Below are 15,512 nucleotides of genomic sequence, written 5' to 3'. Positions count from 1 at the left end.
TTATTACCGATTTTCATGATTTCCCTCCAATATGGTTTTTTTTTTTTTTTTTTTTACAGCTGTAAGTATAATCGCAAAAAACTGAATAAATATATAGATACAGCGTCTACATATGTGGATTTGAGTCATGATTTCTGAATAATCGTTGAAGCTAAGTCTTTGTCTCGATTCGGTTGCTATGAAAGCGCGTTGACGCTCTTTGCTTTTTCGAATTAATGGAAGAAAATGGAAAAGAATTAAATAGTTTTCAGCAAAGCACAACACATGTTTTTCATTGGTAACAATGTTTCGAAAAAATAATTTTATTTCCAGTTCTAAGAATCCAGTACTTTTATCATTTTTACTTGCTCATGTTATTTAAATATTATTTATGATCGTAAAAACACCAAAGCTCGACTACATAATAACGACATAATTCCAAATTCAATTTTCTCTTTAAATATTGGTAATAATATATATTCGAAAAGAAATATTTTTTTTTTACGTGTTGTATATTAAATACGAAAGAGCATTTATTCGTTTCATTTTATTATTTCTTTCATTTATTTATTTTTTTGTAGAAAGAAAATAATAATTAAATTATAAATATAATTCGTGTATAAAATTAATCATATTGAATATTATAACAAGTTAGAATCGTAAAAGTTGCAAAACGCGCGTTATTCCAAGCGTATGGTTTAAACTCCCGTAGAGTGGCATCATTAAACAGCTTTATTGTCTAGAATTATTCCCCTACTCTCATCATAACTAAAGAGATATGAGTCACGTTCATTAAGTATGTAACGGGTGGGCTGTACAGTTCGCGGAAACTGGAAATAAGATAAAGGACTAGGATTTAAGATTTCGCTGCTAAGGATTCGATTACACGGCTACGAGCCTCTCCGATTTCGCTCGTCTTTGATTATTTTCTTGTTAAACATATGAGAACTCTATTTTCGTTCTTAGATTCGAATAGATCTTCATTCTGTATTTTATATGTTTAATGAACGTTATTTTATGCATAAATTATTGATCAAATTTAGTGCTTTATCTTAACACGTTTTACTCGACGATAATTCAATAATTTAAAAAGAATATTTTGAAGAATTCAAATGAGATTACAGCGTAAATACCAAACCTGCCTTAATTCAACATTGTCACAAATTATCAAGCTTGGATTTCATTAAGTAAATTCAGAATGATGAGCTGTTATTTATAGATTAAACGTATGACAGTGGCAGCCCTGATTTGATATACATATATTCACTCGAAATCCAAAGATATAAATGTGAATTGTTAATTAATATTTCTTTATTAATAATATAAAATATTTTCTATTATTCTATAAAATATTAAAATGATGTTTATTAATTATGCATTTTATTATTGAAAAGTTAAAAAATATTATTGATTTAAAAATTTTATACAATCTATAATAATTAATGAAAATATTATAAATAATATAACACTTTGTGTAATATAAAAAAATGTTATATAATTTAGAGAATATTATTATCACATTTGCGATAATATCCAATAATTATATAGAGATATTATAGAGATACATACATATTAGGTCCAAAATGTTCCTATGATATTTTTATCTCTTCTTTAAGTAAAATATACAATTATATGTATAAATTAGATATAAAAACGATTTTATTAGATTAATGCAAAATATCTTGTAATTTTCATATTAATTTTCATATCAATTATATCATTAACAGTTGTCTAGCCTGATTCTCTATAGTGATAACATTTATTACTATTACTATATATAGCAGAAACAATTATCTATTATTTCTATCTTTCATCTGTGATAAAGAAAAAATTTATATTGTTTCATAGCGAAACAGTTAACTAAAAATTATTATATTATTTTGTGATAATGAAACCATATTGTAATTTGTAAGTTCAATTTGAATTATGAGCTTAAAAACAGTATTAGCTACAATCGACATTCATTAAGAAGAATTGTGCCATAAAAAACAAAAGCTTCGAAATATAAATAATATTAAATTAATCTTAATGTTCTGCTGGATTGACAATCATGACGCGACTAAGAGGCAGAGCCTCTTTAATGATCATTATAATGATCAGTTTTACCCTATTGATTATTATTTATCATATTCTCGGTAATGAGGTCAAGGACATTACGTCCAATAAATTAAATCCACGACTTAAAATCGAAGAAGTTTATCCATTGAGTGATCTCACAGAGAATCCTCTTAGTATTGCCAGAAAACAACAAATAGAGGCTCATATAATGGGAAAGTTAAAAAGTGGTGGAGGCAAGATATTCAGTGATCTTAATTATGATAGATCACGTATAGAAGTTCCCTTGTTTAAAGGTCACAAAATTGTACATTTGGATTTAAAGGGTGCTCCTCCAAAGGCAAGTTATTATAAGTACCTGCTACGTTTGCTCAAAAAATTAGGTGCCACTGGTATACTTATAGAATATGAAGATATGTTTCCTTTTGAAGGAATAATACAAAATATCAGTGCAGGTAATTGTTATACCAAGAAGGATATTACTAACATTCAAAAAATAGCTAATGAAAATCAACTGATAGTTATACCATTGATTCAAACTTTTGGTCACATGGAATTTGTTCTAAAATTAGATAAATATAAAGATTATAGAGAAGTTTCACGTTATCCACAAGTTTTATGTCCTACATATAATAAAACTCTTCCATTGATATATGAAATGCTAGATCAAATAATAGAAGCGCATCCTGATATAAAGCATTTACATATTGGAGCTGATGAAGTTTATCAAATAGGAGAATGTTCTAGATGTTCAGACATAATAATTAAAAAACAATGGGGTAAAAAACAATTATTCTTGGATCATGTTTCAAATGTAGCAAAGTATATAAAAAATAAGTATCCAGAACTTACAGTTCTTATGTGGGATGATGAATTTAGAGAAATAGCATCTGATGAAATAATAGACAGAGGTTTACATTTAATGGTAGAACCTGTTGTTTGGAAATATACTACTGATCCTGGAGTATCATTAACAGATCAATTGTGGGAAAGCTATGCATCAGTTTGGAAGAATATTTGGATTGCTACAGCTTTCAAAGGTGCCACTGCACCAGATAGATATTACACAGATATTGCTTATCATATAGAAAACCATCAACGTTGGTTAGAAATTATCAATAGATATTCTGCTCAGATTAGATTTAAAGGTGCGATTTTAACTGGATGGCAAAGATACGATCATTTCAGTGTACTTTGTGAACTTTTACCATCTGCCATACCCTCACTTGCTGTAAATTTAGCTATCTTACAAGCTCCAGATTTATGTAGATTCCCAGTAGAAGTACCTACTCCAGTATTACAAGCTTTACAATGTGAGGGTATCATTTCTTTGAGTATTCCAGAACCGCAATATGGTTGGACCAAATGTAATTATCATGGTGTATCTATTTATGCTGCCACATTGAGATTGTTTTCTTTGACTCAAGAAATCAATAAAATGGAGCAGGATAATACCTTTAAAGGATGGTTGAAATCATACAATTTAAAATATGCATTTTCAAATCCTAGTCATGTAGAAAGAGCAATTGCTGATTTGGATAAATATAAGATGGAAATAATGTATATTGAAAAAGAAATAAGATCATCTATGGAAAATATATATGATAATTATACCATACAAGAATGGATAGAAACATATATTGATCCTTTAAATGAGAAATTAACTCAATTATGGGAGGCTAAAGAAAAAATTTTAGAAAAGAACATATGGCCAAGAAGACCATTAACAAAATCTGATTTATAATAAACAAATAATTTCCATACAATGTAATATGAGACTGAAGATCGCACTAGAATGAACAAAGAAGCGATATATTGATTGAGACATTTGAAATTCTTCTTTTCTAAAGGGATAAATAAATAATCCATGGTATATAGAATCTATAAAATTATAATTTTGCACCATATGTCTAACGTATAGGATACGCTCTATATCTCAATTGAAGTGCATCAAATTTTATCGACTGCACCGTCCGTAAATTAATATCGTTAGTAATTTGCTTCCGAAAAATGAATTTCTTTTCTTGATTTATTTAAACATTCGTATGAAAGTTTTTAATAATTTATAATTGATATTTATAATTATAAGCAAATAAAAGTTTTCTAATTAGCATTTTTAGAATATATATAATGTCAATATATTTAATGAAGTTAATTTAAGAATTAATTCCAAAATTAATTAATTATTTGATTATTAATAATGTCGTTTGAACAATGAAAAATATTATATACTATTTTATAAATATCTATATCATATTAATTCCCAACGAAAAAAGCTTTAATGCTTCCTATGTATATTTTATATGTTTTTCGAAATGATTATTTTAATACGCACATACTGCGGTTTACACATACTTATTCTTATTTGTTAAATATTCGTTTCCTTGTTGTATGCGTTTTGTTTTGTATGTTTATGATTTTAGTATACGTATTGTTTTGCATGATTAGTGCCATTAATAATTAGATTAATTAGTTATAGAAAAAATCAGTGAATCAATAGTTTATAAAAATAGAGATATATCTGCAATTTCTTTAACGATCGAATAATTTTTCTCTCGATCTTTGAACTGTTATAATATTTTACTTAATCTTACAGAATATTTACAATCAATTACAGAATTTTTCTTATATTATGATTTCTTAATTAATAATTTTCAATATTAAAGAATCTTTCCACAAGCATTTATATAAAATTATCGAAGATTCGAATACAAACTCATGACATATATTCAATCAACAGTATATGTACATCATTATAATGAATAATATTACCATTATTGTAAAAATATTTTTAACAACGTTTGTTACGTTGATTGATGATATTATCGTAAGTAGTAAGATCTTATCGATAAATAAATTTGTTTTTAAATCTACGAAGAAGACACTAGTGGTTTATTATATTGGCCCCTCAAAGTAATATTGTGAACTCTTATGTAATAAGAAATAGTAAGAAAGTAGTCAAAAATATTTGCTCAAACATCTTATGTACACGTCATTTCTCGTTTCTATTCTATTTTGTACAAAATCTGTTCTAGCTGTGCGTGAAAAAAATATTGTATGTTATAAAAATCACTTCTCATTGCGATAATTTTTATTGCAACACGCAAACTGCTGATTTCGAGCTAGGGAAATGGGGATGAAAGGGAATTTGAGTATGTCTTTTTGTGGGGATTCTTTTAACAACTTTTTGAACCGTGTTCATGTCTACTGTGTCACCTATTTCCGCGATTATTATAGGCTTGTGATAGTCTTGATCTGTTTTCGTTAATCGAACACCCAAGATTTGCGCAGCTAAAGTTACTATGCACAAAGAAACCTGGAACAAAAATCAATTTTTTCAAACGGAGAACAGGATACGTTTTTTTCATTGTTTAAAGAATTTTTTACCGCTTCACCGGTTCTAGCGGAAACATCATGAGACGGGAATCCATTGTCTGCGGCAAATTTGTGTGTTCGATCCTTTTTCACTGTCCTCTGATGTTCCATATCGCATTTATTTCCAACTACAGCCATCAATGGTGTTTCCTCATAATTACTGCTCAACTTTCTGATTTTATCTATCCATTCTTCTAAAACTTCAAAACTGAAACTATTCGTAACATCGTAGACTAAAAGAATGATCTGAAAAAAAAATTTTTTTTTTTTTTTTTCTTAAAAATAAAATTATGATCCATATGTTTTTATGGTAATATCTTATTGGAATGTCTGTTAGATGCATTCCTTTTTCTTACATGAGCGCCGAAGACGTATTTGTCCAACATGTTTCCATGTAGCGCCAGACCACCGACATCCCATAAATGTAGGTTAACGTTTTTATAATAGCCAACACTGATGTTTTTCAGGAAGAAGTCGATCCCAGATGTTGGTGTATACTGTCTCGTGAACTCGTTGTTGCAAAATTTCTGAGCGATACTTGTCTAAACAGGAATCCTTGAATTTCAATTATTCAGAATTGCTATTCTATTATTACAAACTATCGTCTCAAAGAATAATTTTTTACAATGATAAAATGTATGAATGATAAAAAGAAGAAACGATATCTGCTCGTCTCTAGTTAATAATACATCTAGTAATTATTTGAGAACTAGTAATACAGTAATAATTAGAATGCAAGTGAATTTTGGCGAGAGAAAGAATTAGAGATATATGCAAAATAGCTTGAGTCACGAATATGCAACTTGAACTGTATTCAATTATAAGGAATTTATTACTATCAATATACAACGCTTCGAATGACAAAAATTTCTAACTGAACGTTTATTAATCAACAAAAATAAACATAAATAATGTAACTAACTGCTAACTATAAAATATTTATTGTTTTGCAAAAGTATGTCTAATAATGGCACTGACCACTTCGTAGGGAAAAAATAAATCGATATGTTGCTTAGTTCCCTTGAAGCTCAGGCACACTGAACTCGAAACAATTTAAATCATTGTTACATCGATCCTTCTCGTATGTACCAAATCGATATTTTTCTTCTTTATGAAAATGATGAGAAAATACAAACAATACGTTATTTCTTTGGATTTCAATTAAACTTTTGATAGGAAACACTGGAAAACTCACTTTTCCGGATCCAGAATCACCGACAAGGACGATCTTCAGCTTTCTTACCACTAGCTCCTCCTCGATGTCAGACATTGGGAAGATCGGGATAAAAGGAGCGCGAGAGGAAGAAACACGACGAGATACAAAAAGTTTCGGATTATCATGCGAAAAGTCGTGTTGGCCACGAGACGGTTCTACGTCGACTATAATACAACATATAAACGAAGGGTCTGGCATGTGGCTAGAGAATGAAATCGAGCGAATCGACCGACCGGCCGTGGCCAGTGCGACGTCGTCGTCTATATAGCTGCTTGAATAAATTAACGAATAATCGATACCACACGAACAGGTATCATGCGTACCTTTGCTCGCCTGTATTGTACACTCGGCAAACTTTTTTCTATGACAATGTTTCGATTAATTATGAATTCCTTGTTGAATGCAATGGATCCTATTCTTTTTTTTAAGTGTCAAGGTTTTTCGTAATGGTTTTCATTGATCACATAATTATCCTTTTTTTATCGATTCATTATTCTTGCCTTTTTCCCCCTTTCTTAGTACACTAATATCATAAAATGATTTGAATTTTAAAAAATAAACTTATTTACTCGTGTATTACACGCTTGAAAATAATATAAAAAAATATATATCTGTTATTTATCGCATGACTTCTTATAGTAATACAAGGTATATAAGTAATCAAGTAATTGGAGATAATTTGTTCCATCATGGTTCCGTCATGGTTCATTAACTGAAACAAAAAATTTATGATGAACAATATATATTTCGTAATATCTGTTTTAACTGTTATATTTAAAATATAATGTATCACCTTTTCGATATGCTTATTCGTTTCGATAATTCGATCTTTTGGCAATGAATCACTCTCATCGTATTATAAATATATGTGTTATAAAAATTAATTAAAAATTAAATCCTTATAATTGGCTAAGAGGTAGTAACTAGACACGCGGCAGCACGTTGTTGTGCGAACAACCGTCAATCTGTCAGCACGTTCGAAATTAGCCTTAACTATTTCATAGTATCTTCCGTCGCTGCAAACGCATCGATTCCATAAATATATTATATAAATATAACGTATTTATTACTACATTTACAACTTTTTTTAATTACAAACTTACCTCAAGCTTAAACACCGTAATTTAATACACTTTACACGTAATATATCTATAGCTTTTTGACTTTTGTCGGAGAATCGAAGATTCTCTGGATCCCAGCGAAGTTCTAACCTCTCTAAATTTGGACAATTGTTAGCAATTCCGTCCATCAACTGGTCCACATGAATATTCACGCCTAACCTTTCCACTGTTCCCATTACGAGAATTCTAAAAAAGAAATTTTTAGAATTTAATTTTTTTTTAGATACCTGATTTGAATCGTGTTCAAATATAACAAATGCACGTCTCACTTGGCATTGGTCAATATAGGTAATACGCTTTGCCATAGTTGATCGGTGATGTGAGGCATGCCGGATAAGGAGAGCCCCCAGAGTTGATGACCGTATCTTGATAAAAATTTATGTAGAGCATCATCGGTCAGATTATCGGAACTGTCCAACTCCAGAGCGATCAGGTTTCGAGGATTTCCAGCCTCAGCCCAGGCTTTCAACACGCTATCGTTGAAGCCGTTCAACTGACCTGCGCTCAAAAAACGAAGGCCTGGTATTCTGGTCAACATGTCGATCAGGCATTCCGTTGACAAATCCGTTGCAGTCACATCAAGTTCCTGGATACTCGACTTTTCCCATTCTACTTGCATCACGTATTCACTCTGGAGATCTGTAAAAGATTCGTAGTATCTTTTTTTCAAATTTATATACGATTGAGAACGAAATTAGTTAGTTTGAGACAAAAGTTTCGACTATGCACTTGTTCCTTGCATGAGGAGACATTTCAATCTTCTACTTCTTTGGAATAGAGTCTTCATGGTCGAGCCAGTGACTTTGGCGCAAAAATTCACTGCTAAACATTCGAGTTGAATGCAATTGGAAGAAAATGCATCGATGTGCGAATCATCTACGAAATTGATCCCGTATAAATTGATCACTCGCAAGTTGGGGGTTGCCGATTTTAACTTGTGCACGTTTATCACCTCGTAAATTTCTTCCTCTTCCTCCTCCACTTTCTCGTACGTTCCTATAAAATATTACGTGTAATTTCTCGTTGAAACAGGTGGTGTCATAGGAATTTATTCAAGACACGAACCTATAAGATGAAGAATCTCCAAACCATTGATAAAGTTATAAATCTTTCTCATAAAACCCTCCATGAAGATTACCTCTGACAGGCAGATGCACATGTATTTCAGCTTGGTTGGGAAGGCTTGCATTTCCGAAAAATCGTGCAGTTGCATGGCAGTGGAAAAGTCGAGGAGCATGTGAGTTAAATTAGGACATTTGTTTGCCAGTTCATGAAGAACCGTGTGAGTGATCAATTCGATCGGCAGTTCTATATACCTCAACGAAGCTCCAAAACGTGTGCTGAAACGTATCGAAGAAGATTATTTTATGCTTTGATCTATCATATTCACTGCTAATATCTTAACGCGTTATCTTAATACACTTCTGATTTAAAAACAAATATTTCCTGTCATTTACAACAAAGAATGTATTTTCTACCTGATTAAGTGAAGCAGATAATCCAACGAGTTCACGTGCAATCCACTAATTTCCGGTCGTAGAGATACGTGTTTCCATAATCGCGTGTCGTAAGCAATTTGCCGCCATCTCTTGCACACACGTGCTACTCTGCATATCTCGCGATGAGATAGGTAACTGAAGATATTCAGCAACACCTTATCCGGAAGTTTTTCTATCGTCTGGTAAAAATGAGAAATAATAATTTTTAATTAATCAATTTACAATCAAACAGTTTGAAAATCAAATCTAAAAGTTAAACTTTTCTCCATAATTTCTCAATACTTTCCAAATACTTCTTCGTTATAAAGCTCGTCACTTACCGTTCCAGCGAAACGACTTTTAACCACGCCGCCCTCAGACACAAACATCTGAGACGTTTCCACGGCAATTTGACCCCACACATCGACACCCCCGAGATCCATCTTGTTATTTTTTTATAACTAACTCGTAACAGGATGGTTTCTTTAAGAGAACGTGTTATCACGGGGCTTATTTCGACAGGACGATCTATCGGATGATTTTTCTTTCGATTTAAATCGGGCGCGAATCGAAGCTTGCACCGTGAAAGAATAAGACACGGATATGAAAAGGAAAAAAGGAATAAATTGTTCGGTGAATTCGTGAAAATTGCGATACTTGGTGGATTCCAAGGAATCAGAAGTTCTAAGTCTTCCACGGGATTTCTAATCGGATCGCGCCTGCGCGTCGTCCTAAATATAAGACTTGGAAGGTCCGTCTCAACTTTAATTTTAAACTCGTCACCTGTAGCCAAAGTGCATTTCCTTGTGTTCCCGTGAAACGTCAAATTTTGGGCAAAGTTTAAGAAATATTCGCGAGTTTCGCTATGGCTCTTATTTAGAACTCTTTGCACGTGTATGAAATATATCTATATATAAGTCTATAAAACAAACAAACATAAAAATTGATATGGAAAAATATCGGTTTTATTTATTATGAGTTATAAGCAATTTGAATTCGCTTTAGAAGAAATAAAGAAAGAGAATAGGGTTTATTTCCATCTCGCTTCGTGTTACGCAAATTCATTTAATTATTAATTTAATAAATAAGCCTCGATCAATATTTTTATATAACAACTGTTTGTTTTGATGTTTAAAATAGATTCACCAAAAATGGCCCATGAATAATGAAAATAAATAAAATAAAACCATTTTTTAAAAATATCTAAACGCGTTTATTTCTTCTTTAATGTGAATAAAACTTGTTTCCATTCTTCTCTAAATCAAAGAAAATATAATTGTTTTTGTATTTTTTGATTTGTTTTTACTTTGTTTGGACAATCACCATAAAATATTAGACAATCATTTTATCAGATACATAAAATGTTACAGATTTTCTAAAAATTTGAAATCAGAAATTTGCCAAAGTGATATTTAGTTGATGTAAGACTTGGAACTTCTCCGACACGAGACTTCGTCAAAAACAAATTCATGCACGTGATACTTGTACAAAGGCATATAAAAGTTAAAAAACAAACTATTCGAGTTTTTTTATATTTCTTAATCCTCTAGAATCAATAGATCGAGACTAAAAAAATAAAATAGATAACAGCCCATATATCAATAAGTATTAAACATTTTTTCGAATACGATTCCATAAAGACTTGATAATATTGAGTCGAAGAAATGAAACAAAAGCTGTGAGATAAAAGTTAAGAAACATACTTTACTCAAATAATGTAACTAAATTTTTCACGAAAAAAATGTGACGTGTAAATGTTGTTCCAAGGATGAAGTTGGATAATTCTTTTCATGATTCCATGACATTTGTAACCTTCATTCGATTAATTAATTAATTAAAGATAAGATTGAATCTATATTTTTAACATTTCATAATTTTTTATATTAAGTCTTATATCTTTTTTATATTAAATTTTATATCAAGAAATATCATTTTTGAATAAATTGAATTTTATCGTTTTTTCATCTTCAGTAAAATATTCAATTTATTTAAGAGCAATCCAACATTAATGTGTTTCTTTTTTTTTTCTCAAAGCAAAATAGGATAAATTTATTTTTTGTGTATCATCACATTATATAAATTCATATACAGTTACGTGTAATGAAACAATGTTTCAATATATTCTTCTAAATTAATTAAGACGAATTAGAATTTAAGAATCTTTACAGGGAAAAATGTGAATGTAATTAAATATTCAAGTTAATTCCCAGATTTGAATTTAATTGAGCATTAGGGCATTAATTGGCATCAATTAAACATCACCAATAAATCAGGAATTGACGGACTGAAACTTTTGTATTCGATTAATCAAATCAATGAAAAATAAATGTTATCATGAAATTCAAAGGTTATCCAACATCTTATTTACATCTTATTATTTACACAAACATTGCTATTTTCATTAAAAATAAATTAAATCAACTAAAATATTTATATTTCTTAACTTTTGTCCCACAATTTTTATTTTATTTCTCTTATTTTTATTTTTAATCTTTATGCAAACATATTCGACAAAATTTTATTGATTATTTTATTGATTTATTATATTTATTGATGTATTCACTGTTATCTTCCTATTTTTTAATTTATTTTTAATTCCAATCTATTGATTTCAGAGGATAAAAAATATAAAGATTTTTAATCAACGATTAGTTTTTTTTCAATTTTGTCAGTAAGTATTACAACAAAAAATTAAATCATTTTTCTCGATAAAACACTGGGATCTCGTTATCTGATTATCAATGTTATTACATTAAGATATTAAAGACTCGAGTGTTTCGATTAAATAACAAGATGGAATAAATACTACGTCTGAATTTTTTTCCCTTTTCATATAATTAACAATTTTTGTTTGTAATTCTTGTTTGCTCAATTTCTGTCACAAAGGTCATGAATGACTTTCTGCGATAATGAATATCGTTACAGAAATTGATAAAATCTTCTTTTAAATATTTTTTTTTTTTTTCCTTACAAATTACGATGCTTCTTCGAACGATTCGTCAAATTATGCAACGACGAATATTTTTACATGAACAGAAGATTGCGGATTTAGAAAAATCTATGAAATTGCGTGCTACAATTACAAAACTTTCCAAACTGATCAAATAAAACTATCGATTAGTATAGTTTAATTGGATAATTACCACTTTTGACACAATTTTTCGATAAATACTAGTACCGATATCCTCTCTAGATATAGCACTTGTGGCAAATTCCACGTCCAGTTTGTGCCAGGTGCTCATTGTTGAACATGCAATTAATTATCCGTTCAGTTGTACGATCAATCTAAAAAAGAATCACTTTCGCGATCGGTATCAAACTATTGAAATCGTATCGGGGTGCAGAAAGGTGAACAGGAAAGTAAGTTTGTTCGTGTCAATGTAAATTTATCTCAAAAAACTCGAAGCATTGCAAAGATTTAAGAAATGCTCCCGGTTCGAGAACCAATTTGTCAAGAGTTCTCTGATTGACTGGACCATGCTAGGATTCATTTCAAACCGAGTGCAGCTTAATTAGTTATAAATAAAGCAGTCAGTCAGGTAGTCAGACGAGATAAGAATAGATAGAAGGCGTTAGTAAGTACATTCTAGCAATATCACGTAGAAAAGAGTAATCCATTTTTCAAGAGATGTTATTTCGACGTTATTTGCTATTTCTTTAACCAGCACAATGATCACAAATATCATAAATACAAGTGAAAGAAAAAGTGTGATGAATATCAATGTAATAAGTTTGTTTAAAATTATAATTATGATGGGAGATTCTTGATAATTTACCGTATTTGAACGTGTAATAAAATCCTTGGAATCTTCGTCGAAAGTATTCAGTTGTTGAAGAGCGGTTTCTACACTCAATACGTTCCAATTGGACATTTTTCGTCCAAATGCATCCATAATAAAGATTTACCGATCGATCGAGAACAAATTTAAATATCAAAATATTAGAATTTATATATCTCTTTTTGCTATATAATACAAATATCGATTAAAATTACACTCTATCATTGCGAACACATCCTCACAATATGTTTGATATTTTAGTTTTTAACGTATAATGACACTTGAGCATAGCAAAATAAAATTTCACATATATAATTTATATAACACGAGTATATGGAAAGATTTAAATTTCGATGAATTACGGAAATCGAGATTGCATACGTTCTTCTTCGTTTTCTGATGAAGGATAAAAGAACAAGTCATCTTCCAATAATAGTTTTTAGACGAAACGAGTTAATATTTATATTATATAATTATTTTATAATTGTGATATTTTTTTGTAATTTTAAATCAATCTCTTTCTTAAATATTTATCTTTAATTTCGACACATATGCAACCCACGATATTTGCCGAAAATTGATCAGTTCAACCATCGTGATATTAAGTATTCTACGTTCTAGATCGGAGGTGAAAAATGTAACTAAAATAATCTTAACTTTCTGTCGTTCCCTAAAATAGATTTACTGGAGAGCTATACCACGCAAGGATGTACAGCCAGCAGAGGGCCGTATATTGCGGGATTTTTTGAAAATTCGATAATCAAAATTATGAATTCCTATTATTGACATTGCATTTTTATTATAGTTATTTTTAGATATAGTTAGATTATAAAAAAAATTAAGCAATCTTTGATTCCATAATGATTAAAATCTGAGAATAATTTATTTCATTATCTAATATTATAATAAGATAAGAATTTAGGATAAAAAATTATTAAATGTTGATATCTTTTTTCAAAATTGTCGGATTTTAATTTTTTGTTTTGTTTATAGCTTACAAGAAATAAAATATATGAAAAACAATAAAGAATTATGAGACATATGTATATATATATATATATATATATATATATATATATATATATATATATATTTTTTAAATAGTTTATATCATGTATAATAATATGGTTTATATCATTATAAAAAAATAACATATAAAAATCTATAAGAAATATGATTTTGTATTATTTTAATTTTTTAAAAATCAAATTAGAAAAATTTTTCGAATGACAAGCATAAATGTATGACAGTTGTTGAATATCTTTTTGATTACAAGCCAAATAGGTAGTATTTGGCTCGGCGCCATTAGCAATTTGATTAATTAAGGCCACATATAATGTATGTACATTAACTGTAATTTACTGAATTTTAGATAATGTATATTTACAATGTTTTCGATTTATTTATAATTATTTTATAAATATAAATGTTTTTATCAAATAATGATTGATATAACTTTTTAAATGTTGATAATATAAAATTTTATATTAAAATTTTAACAATTTTTTTATTTGTTTTAATTTAGATTAAAGAAAAGAAAAAAATATTTTTAAAAGATATTTCATATAATTTTTTTTGTATATTTGCTACTTTTAATTAAAGATGGCGTTACTAAATTCATTGTTACCAACTGTAGATGTATAATTCAAGATGATGCATATCTCAGATATATTTGTAACTATAAACCTATAAATATAAATAGTTATTTATAATATGCGTGTATTAAATATATATATATATGTAACAATAAAATAAAAAAGGCAAACAAGATATAAATCAACCGGATATTTTTCAATAATTATTTATACTTTTATAATCAATTAACACTTTACCGGATAGAAATCTCAGTTTTCATTTAATCTGGTCTTTGCGAATAGCTATACAATAGCAATATGTTATCAGTAGTGTTCATTCTTTCCGTTCTTTGTTTTCAGATTCGTTAAACTTATCAGTAATAGGTATTGATAGACAATTGTTATCTAACAATAAGGAAAAGTATATGTTTATACGTTAATCGATCATCAAAATGGCGATTGCAAAAGTGGTGTTTCGCAATAGATCGTAACAAATTTACTTTAACACACTGCAAAAAAAATAATTTTAAATGAATCATGTGTTCATTTTTATCTTTAAAAATGATATAATTACTTTCGTACTATTTAAAAATCGGATTTTTATTTTAATTATATTGTCATTAAAATATATTAATAATTATGAATATATGAAATAGTGCAGTACAAATATTATTCCAACGAAATTAATTATCATATTTGTCATATGGAAGCCATTTTGCACAAAATTGGAATATTCACTACTTTGAAATACTAATGTAATATTATATTTTAATATGTAAAAAAATATTACAGATTTTATCTCTTTTTCATCGTTAAATATTATTATTAATTATTTAAATATTAAAAATTATATTTTGATTTATTTTATATTAAATTTAAATATATGTATATATAAAGATTAGCAAAGAAGCACAGCAGCGCCTCTATCGATTTTA

The 15,512-nt window shown here is 28.9% G+C and overlaps 3 protein-coding genes and 2 long non-coding RNA genes across 8 annotated transcripts; 2 read left to right on the top strand and 3 right to left on the bottom strand.

Moving 5' to 3' along the window:
* The first annotated feature begins 1,752 nt into the window (after positions 1-1,752).
* Positions 1,753-4,907, top strand: LOC100869444 (hexosaminidase D). The gene has a single exon (XM_003697924.3). The coding sequence runs from the start codon at positions 2,030-2,032 to the stop codon at positions 3,776-3,778; it is 1,749 nt and encodes a 582-aa protein (XP_003697972.1). The 5' UTR covers positions 1,753-2,029; the 3' UTR covers positions 3,779-4,907.
* Positions 4,596-7,311, bottom strand: LOC100869650 (ras-related protein Rab-28). 2 transcript variants are annotated; one of them, XM_003697926.4, is made up of 4 exons: positions 6,605-7,311; positions 5,766-5,951; positions 5,422-5,655; positions 4,596-5,350 (listed from the first exon to the last, which is right to left on the bottom strand). In XM_003697926.4, exons 1-4 carry the CDS (start codon positions 6,821-6,823, stop codon positions 5,126-5,128), a joined length of 864 nt encoding a protein of 287 aa, XP_003697974.2. In that variant the 5' UTR covers positions 6,824-7,311; the 3' UTR covers positions 4,596-5,125. The 2 variants fall into 2 exon arrangements, with proteins under 2 accessions (XP_003697974.2, XP_086772792.1); XM_086916666.1 differs by lacking the exon at positions 6,605-7,311 and adding an exon at positions 6,388-6,411.
* On the top strand, positions 5,880-7,699 carry LOC147656129 (uncharacterized). Its single transcript, XR_015295000.1, has 2 exons — positions 5,880-6,490; positions 6,586-7,699. It is a non-coding gene; the product is annotated as an uncharacterized LOC147656129 (long non-coding RNA).
* FipoQ (F-box/LRR-repeat protein FipoQ) lies at positions 7,094-13,663 on the bottom strand. 3 transcript variants are annotated; one of them, XM_086916662.1, is made up of 9 exons: positions 13,001-13,130; positions 12,368-12,509; positions 9,225-9,424; positions 8,812-9,086; positions 8,476-8,742; positions 8,016-8,385; positions 7,729-7,932; positions 7,419-7,641; positions 7,094-7,337 (listed from the first exon to the last, which is right to left on the bottom strand). In XM_086916662.1, the coding sequence occupies exons 2-8, from the start codon at positions 12,464-12,466 to the stop codon at positions 7,506-7,508; spliced, it is 1,551 nt and encodes a 516-aa protein (XP_086772788.1). In that variant the 5' UTR covers positions 12,467-12,509; positions 13,001-13,130; the 3' UTR covers positions 7,094-7,337; positions 7,419-7,505. The 3 variants fall into 3 exon arrangements, with proteins under 3 accessions (XP_086772788.1, XP_012348055.1, XP_031775312.1); XM_012492601.3 differs by lacking the exon at positions 12,368-12,509 and having other exon boundaries at positions 13,001-13,663; XM_031919452.2 differs by lacking the exons at positions 12,368-12,509; positions 13,001-13,130 and adding an exon at positions 9,566-9,952.
* A 674-nt stretch (positions 13,664-14,337) lies between these two features.
* Positions 14,338-15,086, bottom strand: LOC147656128 (uncharacterized). The gene is made up of 2 exons (XR_015294999.1): positions 14,836-15,086; positions 14,338-14,689 (listed from the first exon to the last, which is right to left on the bottom strand). It is a non-coding gene; the product is annotated as an uncharacterized LOC147656128 (long non-coding RNA).
* Between the last annotated feature and the right edge of the window lie 426 nt (positions 15,087-15,512).

Source organism: Apis florea, unplaced genomic scaffold (genome assembly GCF_048593485.1).
Source record: "Apis florea isolate Af1SG1 unplaced genomic scaffold, ASM4859348v1 contig_3803_pilon, whole genome shotgun sequence".
In the NCBI taxonomy this organism is placed as follows: Eukaryota; Metazoa; Arthropoda; class Insecta; order Hymenoptera; family Apidae; genus Apis; species Apis florea.
The sequence above is the reverse complement of the archived record's forward strand: the minus strand, read 5'-3'. Positions and strand labels throughout refer to the sequence as shown.

Coding starts and splice junctions, on each gene's coding strand:
- LOC100869444 (XM_003697924.3), top strand. CDS start 2,030: ATGACGCGACTAAGAGGCAGAGCCTCTTTAATGATCATTATAATGATC.
- LOC100869650 (XM_003697926.4), bottom strand. CDS start 6,823: ATGCCAGACCCTTCGTTTATATGTTGTATTATAGTCGACGTAGAACCG. Junction 5,656..5,765: donor AATACGTCTTCGGCGCTCAT/GTAAGAAAAAGG, acceptor TTTTTTTTTCAG/ATCATTCTTTTAGTCTACGA. Junction 5,351..5,421: donor CCGCTAGAACCGGTGAAGCG/GTAAAAAATTCT, acceptor TTTTTGTTCCAG/GTTTCTTTGTGCATAGTAAC.
- FipoQ (XM_012492601.3), bottom strand. CDS start 13,117: ATGGATGCATTTGGACGAAAAATGTCCAATTGGAACGTATTGAGTGTA. Junction 8,743..8,811: donor GGAGATTCTTCATCTTATAG/GTTCGTGTCTTG, acceptor AATATTTTATAG/GAACGTACGAGAAAGTGGAG. Junction 7,933..8,015: donor CCTATATTGACCAATGCCAA/GTGAGACGTGCA, acceptor TTTCTTTTTTAG/AATTCTCGTAATGGGAACAG.